Source organism: Eleutherodactylus coqui, chromosome 5 (assembly GCF_035609145.1).
Source record: "Eleutherodactylus coqui strain aEleCoq1 chromosome 5, aEleCoq1.hap1, whole genome shotgun sequence".
Taxonomy (NCBI): Eukaryota; Metazoa; Chordata; class Amphibia; order Anura; family Eleutherodactylidae; genus Eleutherodactylus; species Eleutherodactylus coqui.
Window position 1 is genome coordinate 46,088,598 of NC_089841.1, and position 18,567 is coordinate 46,107,164.

At 44.9% G+C, this 18,567-nt stretch overlaps 1 protein-coding gene across 1 annotated transcript; it reads left to right on the plus strand.

Moving 5' to 3' along the window:
* The first annotated feature begins 1,154 nt into the window (after nucleotides 1-1,154).
* LOC136626878 (calcyphosin-like protein) lies at nucleotides 1,155-18,267 on the plus strand. Its single transcript, XM_066601831.1, has 6 exons — nucleotides 1,155-1,222; nucleotides 7,086-7,222; nucleotides 8,195-8,372; nucleotides 10,560-10,769; nucleotides 12,308-12,411; nucleotides 18,141-18,267. The coding sequence occupies exons 2-5, from the start codon at nucleotides 7,086-7,088 to the stop codon at nucleotides 12,407-12,409; spliced, it is 627 nt and encodes a 208-aa protein (XP_066457928.1). The 5' UTR covers nucleotides 1,155-1,222; the 3' UTR covers nucleotides 12,410-12,411; nucleotides 18,141-18,267.
* Nucleotides 18,268-18,567: the final 300 nt, after the last annotated feature.

Sequence of the window (18,567 nt, forward strand, 5' to 3'; positions counted from 1 at the left end):
CCTAATGGTACAGATTTTCACCTGTGAATGTATGTTAACCCCTTAATACTCACAGTTATGGCATGGAGGTTCCATGCAGGTTTGGGAGTTGATCCTGCGCCATACAGTGTTGTGGGTGCTGGCTGTTTCTTACAGCCGACTCCTACAAGCAACAGCCTTGATCAGCACGCACACTGATGGTGGCTGTTAGAATCTTGTTATTTGTATAGCGCCAACTTATTATTTATTGAGCACCAAGCTGGATGCTCATTTTACTGACCTTGGAAGGATGAGTTGACCTTGAGCTGGGGATTGAACTTGCAACCTTCAGGTCATGAGTGAGAGCTTACACTCTGCACCACACGAGGCTCTAACCCTTTAAATGCCACTGTCAATTCTGACAGTGGCATTTAAATGCCTAGCTCAAAGTTCAGGGGTCCCGTTTGGTTGCCATGGCAGCTGGGGGCCTTCTGAAGGCTTCAAGAGCTGCCATTGTAGATTGCCTATAGCTGTGGCATGATTTGATCGTCTGTCAGATTGAAGTATAATGTAATACTGTGGTATTACATTATACTGCAGGAGCTCATCAAATGATCGCATGTTCAAGTTCAAGGTGGATGTTTAAAAAAAAATGTAAAAAAAAGTTTGATTAATTAATTTTAAAAAGTTAAGTTTAAAAAAAAAAACATTTTCTGATATTCATAATAAAAAAAGTCAATTTTTTAAAAAAAATTTGGTATCGCTGCATCTGTAAAAGCCTGATCTATTAAAAGTAACTCATTACTTATCCCGCATAGTGAATAGAAAAAAACACTCCTGGGGTCGTCATGCTCAGTCACTTCTAGTTTGCCATTAGTAAGTAATAATAACTTCTGACAATCTTCACTGTTAATAAGTAATTCTTCCGCTACATTCTAGAAACCTCAGGGCATGCTGGTAAAGGAGGGGTTAAACCTGTCCCCGCTGCTCCAGGGGGCGTGGCTATTGCTGCACGGTTCTGTATTAGAACGTCTGACGCCGTCTCCATAGCGACCTCACTATGTGTAACTAACCAGCAGCAACGGGCGGGGACAACGTGACAGACAGCAATCTCCACCAATCGCTGCGAAGGATTCTGTATGCTTATCCAATCAGGACGCGAGAGCTTCCGAGTAAGGGGCGGGCCTACTCTACCTGCTGAGCGAGAGCTGCGTCCATAGTAGCAGGTGAAGGCTGCGGGAGGATCCCGTCGTGAGACTATAAGGTGACAGTATGGAAGTGAAGCCCCTATAGGTGGACAGCCGTTATGGATCTCTTGTACTTCTGCAGCCACTAGTGATCGGCTCTGTGTCACTGCCGTCTACTTATAGTCTGCAAGTTTTAGGATGACATTTATGGCCGGCATATTAACCCCTGAGTGACCGGCCTGTTCTGTGCCTTAAAGGGCCAAGTGATTTTCATAGTCGCGTTGCAAGAGTCAAAAAAAATGTGTACCGATTGAAATAGCTACTTAATCTAATGAGATCCAGATTGTTCTTTTTTTGCGCAATTCCTAAGTGCTTCACGCAACTCCTAGCAGATTTTGCATGCATTTACGCATCCCCATTGACTTCTATGGGGACTATTGGTGTGCAAATGTACCCGCGGGTGTGAGGTGTTTTTGTTTTAAAATGTCTTGCATCAGATCAGTACAGTTGTGATCCTCCTGCGCGGCTTGCAGCTGTGTTGGAGGATCGGCAAGTGTTTCCTATGGTTTTCTATTGGAAGCCTCACATCGCGTGCGCGCTGTGCGATGTTTCCTCTCCCATTTAAAGCAATAGGCGAGGCGTTCTGAAGGATCGCCCAAACATAGGACTGCCGTGATTTTATTTTTTCCCTGCATGGTGGTGCGGTGAAAGGTCGCTTATGTGTATGACCCTATTTAAAAGAATGGGGTTCATATTCGTGCATCTCGCAATGCGCAAATCTTCTGCGATTTTTCTCAGCCAATGAAAGCGGCCTAAGGTACATGTGATTTTTGGATTTCTTTTCATTGTATTTTTGTTTGGGAGGCGAACAACATAAAAATAGCGATTCCGGTGTTTGGTCTTTAAGATTATGATTCAGATTTACGGTGTTCGCCAAGTACAACAAATAACAAAATGCTTTCATCGTCTCCTTATGATCGCCGTCATATCAGTTATATGCTGCTTTTTAAATTGTCTCATGGTATTTTAGCCATTTAAAAAGGGTTTTGGTGGGGAAAATAAGGTTTGTTTTTTTTTAACTTTTTTTTTTTTACTTTAAATTAAATTTTATTGAACTTTTTTTACACTTTTCTTTAGTCCCTGAAGGGGACCTAAAGATGTGATTGTTTGATCTTAGGATAGTACACTGCATTACTTATGTAGTGCGTTCTACTAAGCGCATGACAGCCAGCAGCCTATTAGACTCTGGGAGGCAGGGTTTAATAGGCCGAGTGACAGAAAAGGAATGAAACCGCGCCACGTGCGTCCAGGATTGACTTGTCATTATATGCTTAAAAAGGCGTTGTTTCACATGTCGAAACGCGTTGCCATAAAATATAGGTATAAAAGATTATACCACTTGGAATACTTTGTATGATCTTCCCAGACCCGTGAGCGTGGCGTTTAGATTTTTTTCTTCACCTCAGGCTGAGTTACATGGCAGACATGTAGGCCTTCGTCAGACTTTTAGCTTCCATGGGGTACCTTGTTCTTAACCCTTTCCAATCCACTGTCTGACGTCTGAACACATTATGATTTAAGGCTGTACAGCTCCGATGTTGGTAGATGTCCGTCGGGGTTCTCTTACTGTATATTGCCAGCCTCTCTGCTATCGGAGCCTATCCAACGTGTCACCTCATGCAGTACTGGCTTTAGCCAGCAGATAGCGCTGTTGTATAACGGCAGAAAAAGAGTAAGACCCCTAGGAAAACCAGGATACAAATTGGATTGAAAAGGGTAAATGGGAAACCTCGCAGGGCACTTGCGTGCACCTCACATGTGGTGCAATGCTTTTTCCGACCCATTGAGAACAATTGCTATGGAAAGCGCAGCCCCCTGTCCCCTGGCTCACCACTGAGACCTGTCAGCACTGCCCCCTCGTCCCCCGCGGCGGAATATCACTGGCGATATTCTGTGACCGCCGTGGACAGGGGGCCTTAATCTAAGTGCGCATATTTGTCCACACATGTGGGCGTAGGCTGGCTGCGTGCATCCATTCACAGAGTTGTTGCGCCATATCATTGATGTGAACGTCCCGTTATTTAGAAAGCAACAGACTATTGAGTTAACGTATCGAGGGGTGCAACTATTAGGGGTGGAAAGGTAGCAGTTTCTCCCAGGCCCTAATGCTTAAGGGGGTCCAAAGGCGAAGGGCGCTGTGGAATATTCCACCATTCGGAAAAGCCAGACCGGGCGGATTTTGATGCACAATTGAAAATGACAGAATGAAGTGTCTAAATCCACATTTCGACCTGCAGAGTATTCCGTCCCTCCTGGAGGCTGCTTAAGAAGACCCCCGAGTTACAGGTGGCTGCATGGCACAGATTTTGCATTGGGGTCCAAACTGCGCCTCTATACGTTCTCCGCTGATGCGATGTTCTGCCTATCGCTTATCAGAAAATTCCATCTGTGTGGATTTCCACTTCGATCCTGTTTATACGGAATTTTATTTTCACAAATTCCACGCCAAAATCTGCGCCATTTGTGTATCCCATTAACTCAGTCTAGTATGTACTATATGTAAGTAGTATGAACAATGGCGCAGAATGCGTTGCAGGAAATCCGCAGCCTCAAGGACCATCCCAGACCGATGTGGTAAAAAAAGCCCCGCAGCATGTCCCATCCTATTTTAGTTCGTATTCACGTACCAAAAATCGCCCATTAAAGTGTAAGGGTGCGCAGAAAGCAGCGAGCACACATTCATTGCGTTGTTTTGCGCACTCTGTTTTCTGTGGCTTGTGCCACACCTGACATCACTTTGGCCTTTTTGCGAGATTTTTTTTTCCCCACGTACCAAAATTGCACAGCATGTGTGAATGACGGGATTCATTTTGGATCAGCGAGGCAATTCTATGTAGGATTTTCAGCTTGGACTTCACCTCCTTCTATTCCACAACTTTGGCGTAACATTTCCGTTTACTCTTGGTCTAGTCGATCCTACGCAGAGTATTTCATTGCCTGCGGAGCCCCCATATCAACAATGCCGATGGGGCTGTAGATGGCTGTTCTAGTGATATTATATGTACTTTATTACCGTGTTTCCCCAAAAATAAGACAGTGTCTTATATACATTTTTGTTCAAAAAGGTTTAACTTTTTTACATGTATAGCTGCCTGGACACTATTTAAATTGACTTTTTTAATTAACTGTTAGCAGGGCTTAATTTTGGAGTAGGGCTTGTATTTCAAGCTTCCTCAAAAAGCCTGAAAAATCATTTTGCATCCTCACAAATTCTGGAAAATCATGCTGTGTCTTATTTTCAGGGTATGTCTTATTTTCAGGGAAACAGGGTAGTAGACTGGCACATAATAATAATCTTTATTTCTATAGCGCCAACCTATTCCGCAGCAGGCACATTATATAATGTAACACAAACATGGCGTTTTTCTTCCAAAAGCAGCGCCCCACTTGTGATGTTTTTCTAACATGCTACAAACCCTCTAAAGGGAAGTTATTGTCGCACCCCTCCTATTATACTGGAGTGCCTGGCATTTCGAAAATCTCCTTTTAGTAATGTTTAACCAGGTCTGTCAATCAATAACAGAGATCCGGCGCAGCGGCGGGGAACGGATCTACGGTGAGGTGAAATCTCAGAATAACAGTCTCCTCCATCTCTGCTGTCCAACGTAGAGAAGGCAAACACTGCGGTATGACGGCATCTCCATTCAGGACGCACTCCATCATCGCTACTTCTAACAGTCTTTTCCTTGCGACGAGTGCCAATGGGTTGCCAAGGCAGACGGGGGCTTGACTAATGACCCCAGGTCTGCTTATTAGGAGGAATGTCCCCTTATAAAAAATAGCCATATGTACGGACGCAATTTTAACTGCCCCGGTTCTATCCCAAGGACATCCTGAGCTCCCCCCTTTAACTCTCTAATGGCGTGGCTACTTTTTGTTTATTTTTATTTTTTCCTCCCTACTTTCAAAAAGTCGTAACTCTTATTTTGACCATCAGCATAGTTGTCTGAGGACTTTTCACTGGTACTATTTAGTGTACCATATAATGTATTGAAATTTTTTTTTAAATTTCTATATGGAGTGAAATGGAAAAAAAAATGCAATTCTGCCAGGCTAACATGGGACTTCATGATCTGATCGATTGGGCATTTAAATGCAACTGTCAGAATTGACTGCAGCATTTAAAGGGTTAACAGATGTGATCATCGTGATCGCTGATCACGGCTGTTGCAAGCAGGTGTCATGCTTTCAAGGATGGCTGACACCCGCTGTTTATGGAACGGGATCGGCTGCCAACCCCGCTTCATAAAAACCTCGCTTTGCCCAATTATAGAGAACTGCATAGTAGTACATTTATAGCTGCACCGTCCCCTCCCTGCACTGATCATAGAGATGCGTGCAAGGAAGAGATAGAAAGGTTCAGTGTCCTCTTGTTACAGCCAGGACAACCCTGGTGCCTGGAGAGGTGAGTAACCACTGGACCCCAGGTAAGTAGCATTAACTCTTTCACTGCCCTCTACTTAAAATTTAACATTTGACTGCTCTAGACCACCAGGGATCCTTACATTAATTTTTTCATTGGCCAGGATAATCAGGGAACCTTAACATAACCCATCCACTGTCCTACACCACCAGGGATCCATACATTAATCTCTTCACTGCCCTAGATCATAAGGAAACCTTACATTAACCTCTTCACTGCCCTAAACCACCCGGAGTACTGGAATTAACTCCTTTCCTACACTAGACGACCGGGGATTCTTATATTATCCGCCTCTCCAGCCTAGACCACCAGAAGTGTTGGCATTGACCCCTTTCATTTCCCTAGACCACCCAGAATTCAGGCAATAATTTTTTTTGCTGCCCTAGATTACCAGGGATACTGGAATTAACATCTTTACTGCTCTTAACCACCAGGGGTTCTGACATTAACCCCTTCGCTGCCATAGACAACTAAACATTGATATCAGCTCCTTTTATCGTCCTAGACCACAGGAAATACAGAAATTAGGTCTTACACTGCCTCAGATCACCAGGGAAGCAGGCATTAATCCTTTCACTGCCCTAGACCACCAGTGAGACTGGAACTCCTTTACTACTCCAGACTGCCAAGGATTCTGATATCAATCCCTTAGCTGGCCTAGACTACCAATAGTATTGACCTTCACCTCTTATACTGCCCTAGACCAACAGGGATACATCATCTACACCTCCGCTACCCTAGACCACCAAGAATGCAGGCAATCATTTTCTCTCTAGAGATTCAGAAATTATCTCCTTTGCTGCTGTAGACCACCAGGCATTCTGACATTAACTCCTTCACTGCCCCTGACCAGCAAAAATATTGGCATTATCTTTTCTTGCCCTAGACCAACAGGGATACAAATATTAACCCTTTCACTGCCTTGGATCATTAGTGAGAGTGACATTAATTCTTTCACTGTCCTAAACCTCCAGCGATACTGGTACTCCTTTATTGCCCCAAACCAACAAGGATTCTGATATTAACTCCTTCACTGCTCAAGACCATCAATAGTATTGGCATTAACCCCTTCTCCTACCTTAGACCTCCAGGAATACTGATATTAACCCTTTCACTGCTGGCGTTAATCCTTTCACTGCCCTAGACCACCGGGTATAGTTAATTTTCTTTGATACAGCCTGGTTTGTAGGGGACCGGCCCCTAATTGCCCCACATACTAGCTACTCTGACTAGAACCGTTGACATGTAATATTGATTCTTTAGCAATCTGGAGACTACAACTCTCAGCATGCCCTCAATACAATGCTACAAATTGAAGTTTCCCAACATGTAGAGATCATTGATCTAGAGAATAAAGCAGTGTTATTCTAATCACTAGCATGTATATTAGCTGCTACTGTTTTCTTTAAATTGTGTTATACTGTAAACATCCTCCATGTTTCCTCTATGCCCTTCAGATGGCTGGCACTGCTAGAAAAGACCATGAGATGGCGATGCAGGCAAAGAAAAACTTAAACTCCTGCACAGATCCACTGGAGAAGCTTCGTCTGCAGTGTCTCACCCGTGGCTCTGCAGGAATCAAAGGCCTGGGGAGGTGAGCAGCAGAGATAGATGCTGGAGCCATCATTCATTTGGGCGCTTAAGATTGTGCCCCCTCATTAGTATTTCACATCTCAAAATAGAGGGGGGGGGGGGGGGATTTATCAAGACAGTTAAGATAGAAAAGTGGCACAAATTTTGACACACCCCTGTTTTCTGCAAAAATGTGCAACTTTTCTAGTTTTTACTACAGGCTCACCAATTTTTTGAATAGTGGGTGGGTATTAGTGGACGGGGTCATGGCAAATTTACTAGAGTGTGCACCAGAAACTGATGGATGTGTCATAATTATTACAGTCTCCAGAAAGTGATGGAGTACCGCCTCTCTACCAGAGACTGGGAAGTGACAGGGGGGTTGATTATCTAGCTTTATATCTGTGTATAGTGTATCCTGCTTTATCTAGGCCTTTAGCAGTATATTAGAGCTCTCAGTAAACTCTCCCATTCTCTAATGATAAATAGATGACCCTGCTTAATATGTCCCAGTCTATACAGCTAAGCCAACAATTGAGCTGCAGAAAACTGGAAGTGTCAGCCCATTGTGTGCACTACTGGCCAGTGTGAAAAGTGGAATATTACAAAGTGTTCTTTAGATGACCCTTATGTGTGTGACTCTGATCAACCATAACCTTAAAACCTAATATTGTGTAGGTCCCTCTCGTGCTCTGAACCTTCGAGGCCTCAACTCTACAAGACTTCTGAAGGTGTTCTGTGCTACACAGCACAAGATGTAAGCAGCAGATCCTGTAAGCAGATATGTAGTGCCCCCTCCCCATTTGAAGTTTGACGCTTGCTCCTATAAGCAGACGTCTAGTGATGGTCTTGGAGTTCGAGCTTGGGCCTCCGATTTTGTGTCGGGGGGCTCCAGTGATGGATATTGATCAATCACTTTCCAGTGACTAGGAAAAGCTATAGATATTGTACCTTTCCTATAGTAATAGTGATGGTTATTCTCGTCTTTCTGCAGAGTATTCAAGATCATGGATGACGATAACAGCAAGTCACTGGATTTTAAGGAGTTTTTAAAGGGACTGAACGATTACGGAGTGATGATCGATAAAGCCGAGGCTCAGCAGCTCTTCTCCACCTTTGACAAAGACGGAAGCGGAACAATAGACTTTGATGAGTTCTTGGTCACATTGAGGGTGAGCTGCCGGACTAAATAAAACGGTTCAGTGTTGGTCTGTCCTTGCTGTATAGTATTACAAGTAATGTCCTATAAGAGCATCATTATTATACCTATATGCTCTAATAAGGGGTTATCCACACGGGCGACCCCCTTAAAAGAGTATTCTCATCTTAAGGGGGTATTCCAGTAATATCAAGGTATCCCCTATCTATTATATAAGTATCTGATTGAAGTGGGTCTGAATGCTGGCACCCTCACCAATCCCAAAGCTTCCCGAATGAATCGAGTGTTGGTTGCTCATGTACGGTGCGTCGCCCTTCATTTTAATGGGACTGTCAGAGATAACAGAGTACAAGCGCTCGTCAATCTCCGTCAGTCCAGTAGAGATGAGTGGAAGCAGTTTGCAAAGTCGACTGCTGGTTCATTCAAACTGGAGGACCTCTGTTCTGTTCCAAGCGGTGAGATCTCCACCAATCAGACAGTTATCGTCTATTCTGTTTCTTCTTAATCCCCTTCAAACTGTATTTGATGTTTTCACTACACATTTCACCCACTGCAGTGCATATAGTGAAATCTGCAGCAACAATCTGCATCAAAATCTGCAGGTAACATACGGTGACCTAATAGCTATGTATAAATATATCAGGGGACAATACAGAGATCTCTTTCATCATCTGCTTATACCCAGGGCTGTAACAAGGGGGCGCTCTAATTACTATATAGAAGTATATAAGGGGACAATACAGAGATCTCTCCCATCATCTATTTATACCCAGGACTGTGACTATATAACAAGGGGGCGCCCTCTACATCTAGAGGAAAGAAGGTTTCTACACCAACATAGAAGGGGGTTCTTTACTGTAAGAGCAGTGAGACTGTGGAACTCTGCCTGAGGACGTGGTGATGGCAAACTCAATAAAACAGTACAAGTGGGGCCTGGATGCTTTTCCTGGGCAATTCAATATTACATGTTATAATCACTAATTACTCCAGAAGGGTCGGGGATCCGGGGATTATTCTGATTGCCAGATTGGAGTCTGGAAGGAATTTTTAATCCCTTAAATAAGGAAAATTGGCTTCTACCTCATTAGGGCTCTTGCCTTCTTCTGGATCAGCATTGGAGGTTAATAGGCTTAACTGGATTGACAGAGGTCTTTTTTTCCAGCATTACATACTATGTATAAGTCTGGAGTCAGGGCTGTTTAGCTCACTGAGCATTGTCTATACTGGATACAATTGTATCCACTTCTCGGCTGAGAGTAGGACTAGCTATGTACAATGTATCAGTCTGGAGTCCGGGCTGTTTATCTCACAAAGCATTGTTTACACTAGATACAATTATATCCACTTCTCAGCTGAGAGTAGGACCAGCTATGTACAATGTATCAGTCTGGAGTCTGGGCTGTTTAGCTCACAGAGCATTGTCTACACTGGATACAATTGTATACAGTTCTCAACTGACTGCAGGACTAGCTATGTACAATGTATCAGTCTGGAGTCTGAGCTGTTTAGCTCACAGAGCATTGTCTACACTGGATACAACTGTATCCACTTCTCAGCTGAGAGCAGGACTAGCTATGTACAATGTATCAGTCTGGAGTCCGGGCTGTTTAGCTCACAGAGCATTGTCTACACTGGATACAATTGTATCCACTTCTCAGCTGAGAGCAGGACTAGCTATGTACAATGTATCAGTCTGGAGTCTGGGCTGTTTAGCACACAGAGCATTATCTACACTGAATACAATGGTATCCACTGTTCAGCTGAGGGCAGGACTAGCTATGTACAATGTATCAGTCTGGAGTCCAGACTGTTTAGCTCACAGAGCATTGTCTACACCAGATACAATTGTGTCCACTTCCCACTGAGAGCAGGACTAGCTGTGAACAATGTATCAGTCTGGAGTCTGAGCTGTAAGCTCACAGAGCATTGTCTACACTGGATACAATTGTATACAGTTCTCAGCTGCCTGCAGGACTAGCTATGTACAGCTTTACGGCCTCTGAATAGGAGCAGGAGTGTTCTTATTCACTTACAGCAAGCAGATATCTTGAAAAAAGTGAAGAATTGAAAGAATAAGTAGGTTGGAAAGCTTGCTACAACATCATGTCCTCTTGTTAGCCATTAATCTATAAGATTACTTTGTTTCTATTACTGAGAACAGTCGCATTTTGATTATCGAGTGTTATGCATCTTCTTCCAGCCGCCTATGTCTAATGCAAGGAAGGAAATAATCATGCAGGCGTTTCGAAAGCTGGATAAAACGGGAGACGGGATTGTCACCATTGAGGATTTACGAGGCGTCTATAATGCAAAATACCATCCCAAGTATCAGAACGGGGAGTGGACGGAAGATCAAGTCTTTAGGACTTTTCTAGACAACTTTGACTCTCCGTATGACAAAGACGGTCAAGTAAGTGATGACAAGATGTGATTCTCTGGAAAGCTGCCTGCCTTTGTTACTTGTGCAAAAGGGGTAAAAAATGTTGCTTTCAGAAAATACTGTGGAAAATAGAAAAATGCAGGAGTTCCATGGGGTCGTATTTAATAATATTTAGATAATTAACATAAATCTACATTAGAGACCCCCATCTAGTAGAGCGTTGGACTCTGTTGGCCTCCTGAACCGCAGCAATTCATTATGGTCTAGATTCCACTAGGTGATAAAGCCTTTCAGCAGGAATATCGGCCCCTGCGGACAGGAAGTATCATGTAGTTACCGTAGATTAGATGGAGGTACTGACATGTTCTGACCAGCTGACAGGAAGGGGTCAGAGATTCATGCTGCTTGTACCAAATTGTGACCTCCCATCAGCACGGGGCAACAGAAATCTGGATCCATCTGACCAGGAGATGGTTTTCCGCTGCTCGGTGATACAAACTTTTACACTCTTTTGCCCCCTGGTGTCTCATCTTTGTGTTTTTCTTAGAAACATGCAAAAGGATGGTGAGTTTCTGCATTTAACCACATTAGTTTGAGCACCAGCATTGAATTCGGCTGCTCCTGACTGTGCAGCACATGTTGATCAAAATGATTCCTGACATCCTCCTCTGACCCCTTTTGGTGATAAGTTGTTTTCACCCACAAGATTCCCTTTTCCTGGATGTTTCCTCGATCACAGCATTCTCTGTATACTCTCCACACTGTTACATGAGAAAACCCCATACTGTGGGCAGGAATATCCCGGCCCCGACTAGTCTAGCACTGATGACCCGGCCTCGTTGGAATAACGCAGATTGCTGGATTTTCCCATCTAATGTGGATTCACACTGAAACTGATCCACAGAAAACTTGTCACGTGATTTTATACTGCACTCCGGGGTCACGGGGAAAATTTCCATACAGAGAAGCGCCAATCATGAGAGGGTCGGGGCTCAAATAAAGAGGCCATATAGTATATAAGTAGTTTTGCACCCAAGGCAGAATTTGTTTTCCCCTCCATGTTCTTCCCATAAGTCTTGGGCCAATTTCCAACTCCCAAGTCGATCCTCTGGAAGGGGCAGTCCTGCATTGGTTCGTAACAACCAGAGGATGAGACCAACCAAGAGCTGCGCTCTCTCCAAGGGCCCCACAGCAAAGCTATATCCAGCTCCATCTATGTCACAGGCAACGCTACAGTATGTGGACCCATCAAACAACCCCCTGATGTAATGTTGGGTTCACATGACAGTTTGACTGCTTTTACGACTCCCACCTGGTACTGTGCTGACAGTAGAGTAAGGAATCAAGCAGAGCAGTCGGGCCGTCACCCCTCATCATAATCTGCAATAGTAATTAGACTTTTCTGAAACTAAATGTCAGCCTGGAACTTTGCCGCCCGAGGTGAATGACCGTGTGACCCACCATAACTCACTAAACGTTTCCCTCTTCTTCAGGCTCCTGAGAACTTCCTGCAGGAAAGTTTGCCGAGAAAAACAAGTTGACTAACTCTTATCTTCTAACCATAACAGGTGACTCCGGACGAATTTACAAACTACTACGCCGGCGTCAGCGCTTCGATTGATACGGACGTTTACTTCATCACCATGATGAAGAACGCCTGGCGACTATAAGTGTATGCGGTGATATTACACAAGCTATGTGCCAGCCGTACCACTAACCTATAACACCGCTGGGGGCTTGTGTGAGGGTGCTAATGAATGCTACTAACCTGCGCTAAACCACCCTGCTTTTTTTTAATTAAGTGATTTTTATTAAGGCTTTTTCAATGTAAGGTGCCCCGCCGTGTCCAAGTAATTTAGCTCAGGGGTCCCCAACTCCAGTCCTCAGGGACCACCAACAGGTCATGTTTTCAGGATCTCCTATGTTAAGAACACCTGTGGCAATGTCTGAGGCACTGACAATAATTACATCACCTGTGCAATACTGAGGAAATCCAGAAAACATGACCTGTTGGGGGTCCCTGAGGACTGCAGTTGGGGAACACTGACAATAGAGACCCAATTTTCCAATATGACCGCATTGTCATTTAGCTACATTCTAGCCCACTCTAAGAGGGAAAACTCTGTCTGTAGTCAAGGCAGCCGCCGCCGGTCCTGATTCATCTAGTCCAGGGGTGTCCAACTCATAATCACCGATGGCCACATCAGCCTTATGGTTGCCATATGGTTGCCTATGGGGGGGGGGGAGGTATGCAGTGAAAATGCAGGAAACCTAAGTCTTCACTGCATACTTGTGCATCATCTCAATGAGCCTATCTGCATTCTTTTTTGCATGCACGAATACGCATGCGTAAGCAATTTTGGGTCACAGAAATATGCAGCGTATTTGAACAACCAAAATGCACTTACACCTGTGGGAGCCCTAATAATGAACCTTTAGTGGCAACAGTAGTAATAGTGACCCACATAGTGCCTGCAGTAGTAACAGTGACCCCCATAGTGACCTCAGTAGTAAATAACCCCTATAGTGGCCCCAGTAGAAACAGAGACCCCCCATAGTGGACTCAGTAGTAAGTGGTCCCAGTAGTAACACTGCCCCCCGTAGCGGCCTCAGTAGTAACACTGACCCTCATAGTGGCTGCATTAGTAACAGTGGCACTAGTAGTAACTTTGACCCTCATAGTGACCCCAGCAGTAACGGTGAACCCCATAATGGTTGCAGTTGTAACAGTGACTCCCATAGTGGCCCCAGTAGTAACAGTGACCTCAGTGATAATAGTGACCCCCATAGTGGCTTCAGCAGTAATAGTGACCCCCAGAGTAGCCCTAGTTGTAATAGTGACCCTCATAGTGACCCCAGCAGTAATATTGACCCACATAGTGGCCTCAGCAGTAATAATGACCCGCATAGTGGCCGCACTAGTAATGGTGACCCCCCCCCCCATAATGGCCTAAATAGTAACTGACCCCTCCCATAGTGGCCCCAGCAGTAATAGTGACCCACATAGTGGTCTCAGTAGTAATAGTGACCCCCATAGTGGCCCCAGCAGTAATAGTGACCCCCCCATAGTGGCCCCAGCAGTAATAGTGACCCACATAGTGGTCTCAGTAGTAATAGTGACACCCAGAGAGGCCCCATAGGTAATAGTGACTCATAGTGGTCTCAGTAGTAATAGTGACACCCAGAGAGGCCCCATAGGTAATAGTGACTCACATAATGATCTTAGTAGTAATAGTGATCCCCATAATGGCCCCAGCAGTAATAGTGACCTCAGTACGAATAGTGGCCCCAGCAGTAATAGTGACCCACTTAGTGGTCTTAGTAGTAATAGTGACCCCCATAGTGGCCCCAGCAGTAATAGTGGCCTCAGTACGAATAGTGGCCCCAGCAGTAATAGTGACCCCCATTTTTCCCCCAGCAGTAATAGTGATCCACATAGTGGTCTCAGTAGTAAGTGACCCCCATAATAGGCCCCAGTAGTATTAGTGACCTGCATAGTAACCCCCATAGTTTCCTCAGTAGTAACACTGACCCCCATAGTTGCCTCAGTAGTAACACTGACCCCCATAGTAGCCTTAGTAGTAGTAGGACCCCCATAGTGGCCCCAGTAGTAAGTGACACCAATAGTGGCCTCAGTAGTAATAGTGACCCTCATATCAGCTCCAGCACTCATAGTGACCCCTAAAGTGGCCTCTGGCCAGGCAGCATCCCTACAGGCAGGCTACTCACCCAGCCTGTAGCTCTGTCTCAGTGGCGGCAGTGACCACTGACGTCTCACCTTGGCATTTGCACGGCGTACAGGATGGCGCATGCACACACTGGGGAAAATAGTTCAACGGTCACAGGCTCTGCATTTCTGCCTCCGGACCAGAGCTGCAGGCTGGGTGAATAGACTGCCTGCTAGGTTGCTGCACAGCCGACGGGCCACATAAAATGAGGTGGCGGGATGAATATGGCCCGCGGGCCTTGTGTTTTACATGTGTGATCTCGCCATATAGACCATGTAACCTGAGATTTCTGTATTCTTCCTCTTGGCTTCTTCATTGATCTAAACCAATTAATTTTACTAATTAATCCCCTAACAGTAGGATGTGGGGTTCATGTAACTACTTAGAAGAGATGAGTCTTCTAGCTGGGTACAATGATCTGGCCATGTGCTCTACGATTGTACTTACGTACAGGGCTGGAAGCAGTGATAGGGTTTCTCAGCCCTTAAAAATTAATGACCCATCCATAGGATAGATTGGTAATACCTGATCAGTGGGGGTCTGCCTTCTGACCAGCTGCCATGGTGTATGAAATAGGAAGCCGATAGTGCCGTACATTGTGAAGTGGCCTTGAGGGGTATTACAGCCACAGCTCCTTTTCACTTAAATGGCAACTATGCCTGCAATACCATGATCAGCCACTGCACAATGTACGGCGCTGTCTGCTTCCTGGTCCATACACTGTGACAGCAGTTCGACAAACTGCTGGTCTGACTGTGGACTCCCAGGATAGGTAAAACCCTTTAAACCAATCTTGGCTCGCCTCTGGTCTGCCGTAAAACAGCATGTAAGCAGTACAGACACATAGCAGCCCCTGCAGGGAAATGTGCAGCTGGTCACTGCTGTTCTTGACAAGACCAGTTGTTTTTCTGGGGGTGCCGGAAGCGTGATACTAGATAATCAGCTGATGGCCCCAGGGGCCCCTTCTGCAGGTGGTTGTCTTCCGGCTCTTAACAACAGCGTTATTATTTATACTCCTTATTAACGCTTTCTTTCCAAATAGCAGGTTCTCCAGACTTGCCTGTATAACCCCCTCAGCTTCTCTATACCTCGGTGATGGTTCTATAGAGGTGGCTTGTCTCTGCTTATCTTGTATTGTGGATCAGTTAAAGCCTCAAGAGTCTCTTCCATGTATCTTCATGTGTCCCTATGTATTTTTATGTATCTTTGTGTCCTTATGTGGCCTTTTTTTCCCAATATTTTCCTTATGTGGCCTTATGAATCCTTATTTGTCTTTATATGCCTTTATGTGTCCTTATGTGTCCTTATTAGAGATGACCGGGCATACTCGCTAAGGACAATTACTCGATCGAGCATTGTCCTTAGCGAGTACCTGCCCGCTCGTAAGAAAAGATTCGGGTGCCGGCGGGGAGTGGCGGGGGAGAGCGAGGAGGAACCGAGGGGAGATCTCTCTCTCCCCCCAACTCCACCCTGCTCACTCCCGCAACTCACCGCTCACCAGCGCCGGCACCCGAACCTTTTCTTCCGAGCGGGCAGGTACTTGCTAAGGACAATGCTCGCTCGAGTAATGTGCCTTAGCGAGTATGCTCGCTCATCTCTAGTCCTTATGTATCTTTGTGTCCCTCCCCATTCTCCTTACAAGTCAGAGAGTGGTTCATCATTAGGAAGTTTATGTGTTGCTATTAGGTAACAGTTTCTGGCTGATTTTGTAGCATAGCCATTTCCTCCAAGTCTCCATATATCTGCCCAGATTCTCATCTCGGAGGCATCTAGTTTTTTCATAGCTGCCCATGGTTCTTAGCTCATTGTACCACTCCTGAATGACGGGGATCTGTATCTTTCCAATGTCTGGGAATTAGTACTTTGGCTGCGTTTATGAGGAATAGAAGCAAGTTTGTCTTTCCCATGTTGCCGGTAGCTGGATTCAAATTTAATAGTAGTAGTTTTGGGGTGATAGGAAGTTTGGGTTCCTAAAATAGAATGGATCCTGGTTTGCAAGTCATACCAAAAGGGTTGAAGTAAAGGGCAGGAGAACCATATATTTTTTATATGTGCCTCTTGTTTTAAGACACCGCCAACAGAGTGAAGAGTAGTTTTGATCTATTTTGTTAAGAAGTTCGGGGGTTTTGTACCATCTTGATATCATCTTGTAGGTTACTTCCTGAAAGCGCGTGGATATTAAGCTTGAGTGCGAGTTTTGTAGGATTTGTTTCACTTCTTCTGGAGAGAATGATATATCTAGATCTCTCTCCCAACTGGCTATATAGGAGGGGGTTTCTTTGTTGTACAGAAGGGTTTGGTAAGTTCCTCTTAGGCTGGATTCAGACGACCGTATATCGGCTGGGTTTTCACGCCCAGCTGATATACGTCGTCCTCATCTGCAGGGGGGAAAGGCTGGAAGAGCCAGGAGCAGGAACTAAGCTCCCGTCCCCTCTCTGCCTCCTCTCCGCCCCTCTGCACTATTTGCAATGGGGAGGGGCGGGGCTAATTCTCAGAACTTAGCCCCACCCTGCCTCCTTTAATTGCAAATAGTGCAGGGGGCAGAGAGGGGGTGGAGAAGAGGCAGAGAGGGGGCGGGAGCTCAGTTCCTACTCCTGTCTCTTTCATCCTCCCCCCTCCTGCAGATGAGGACACCGTATATCGGCTCGGCGTGAAAACCGAGCCGATATACAGTCGTCTGAATCCAGCCTTAGTGCGATAATCCTTCCACATTAATTTATGGTGAAGTAAGTCCTGGTTAGTATTAAGTATATCTGCTTGGTATCGGGAGATTGAGTCCTTAATAATATGAAAGTCTCTGTCGCTAAGATGAGGGAGTCCGAGTTTATTTTTAAGCATATTTTGGGGGAAAAAAATATTATTTTCATATAACTCCAGAGAGCAAGTGGAAGTGATATTGGGGATACTTGTTTGTTGGGTATTAGGTTTAGGAAGGGTGTATATCCGCTAATATTTGGGATTAATCGTAGTTTTTTGTTGAACCTCTGCCATATTTTAAGTGACAGGGTTGTTATTGGATGTCAGGTTTATATTAAGGGTTGTCCAGACCAGACGTTGAAGTTTAGTCTTTAAAGACGTTAGTTCTAGATAAACCCATAATATATCTTTTTGAGCGTGAGTTAGGTCAATTATTCAGTTGAGATGAACTGCATTTTTATAAGTTTCAATGTCTGGTAGACCAATACCTCCAAGTTTCCTGTGCTTGTATCTTTATGAATCCCTATTAGAGATGAGCGAGTATACTCGCTAAGGCACATTTCTGGAGCGAGTAGTGCCTTAGCCAAGTATCTCCCCGCTCGTCTCTAAAGATTCGGGGGCCGGTGCCGGTGACAGGTGAGTTGCGGCGGGGAGCGGGGGAAGGGGGGGAGAGAGGGAGAGAGATCTCCCCTCCCTTCCTCCCCGCTCTCCCCCACCGGCCCCCAAATCTTTAGAGATGAGCTGGGAGATACTCGGCTAAGGCACTACTCGCTCATCTCTAATCCTTATGTATCTTTGTGTCCTTATGAATGTTTATGTGTCTTTTTGTATCTTTGTGTCCTTATGTGTTACACATTTGTTATGGCCTTCCCGGTTGTTGGATACATATAATGGTGCCCCCTGCTGTTACACACATGTTATGGCGCCTCCTATCTGTGCTTGAGACTAATTTTTTTTTCTTCCCTTTTCATTCCAGGTAACTAAAGACGAATTCATGAACTATTACGCAGGAGTGAGCGCATCAGTCGACAGTGATGTTTACTTTATATTGATGATGAAGAGCGCCTGGAAGTTGTGATATACAGAAATATATATTTTTTTTACTTTTGTGTTTTTCAGTTCTCAGAGGCATTCTATAAAACCTGCTGCCCCCCAGTAATGACTGTATACTCCTCCCATTGCTGGTCTGGACAATGACCTCAGATCGGAAGATGATTCGGGATTTGCAGTTCATGTGTGCGAATAATGCTTAGTGATAAAGATCCAAAATTTACAGAATTCTCCCCGGATCATCGGCCTTATTCATCACAGCAGCCATAAACGCTCCCTCACTGATGGGATTTTTTTAACGGTTGCAGCATACTGTTTAGAATTATATTTGTGCCTTTTTATTATAATTCAAT

Coding starts and splice junctions, on each gene's coding strand:
- LOC136626878 (XM_066601831.1), top strand. CDS start 7,086: ATGGCTGGCACTGCTAGAAAAGACCATGAGATGGCGATGCAGGCAAAG. Junction 7,223..8,194: donor GGAATCAAAGGCCTGGGGAG/GTGAGCAGCAGA, acceptor GTCTTTCTGCAG/AGTATTCAAGATCATGGATG. Junction 8,373..10,559: donor AGTTCTTGGTCACATTGAGG/GTGAGCTGCCGG, acceptor ATCTTCTTCCAG/CCGCCTATGTCTAATGCAAG.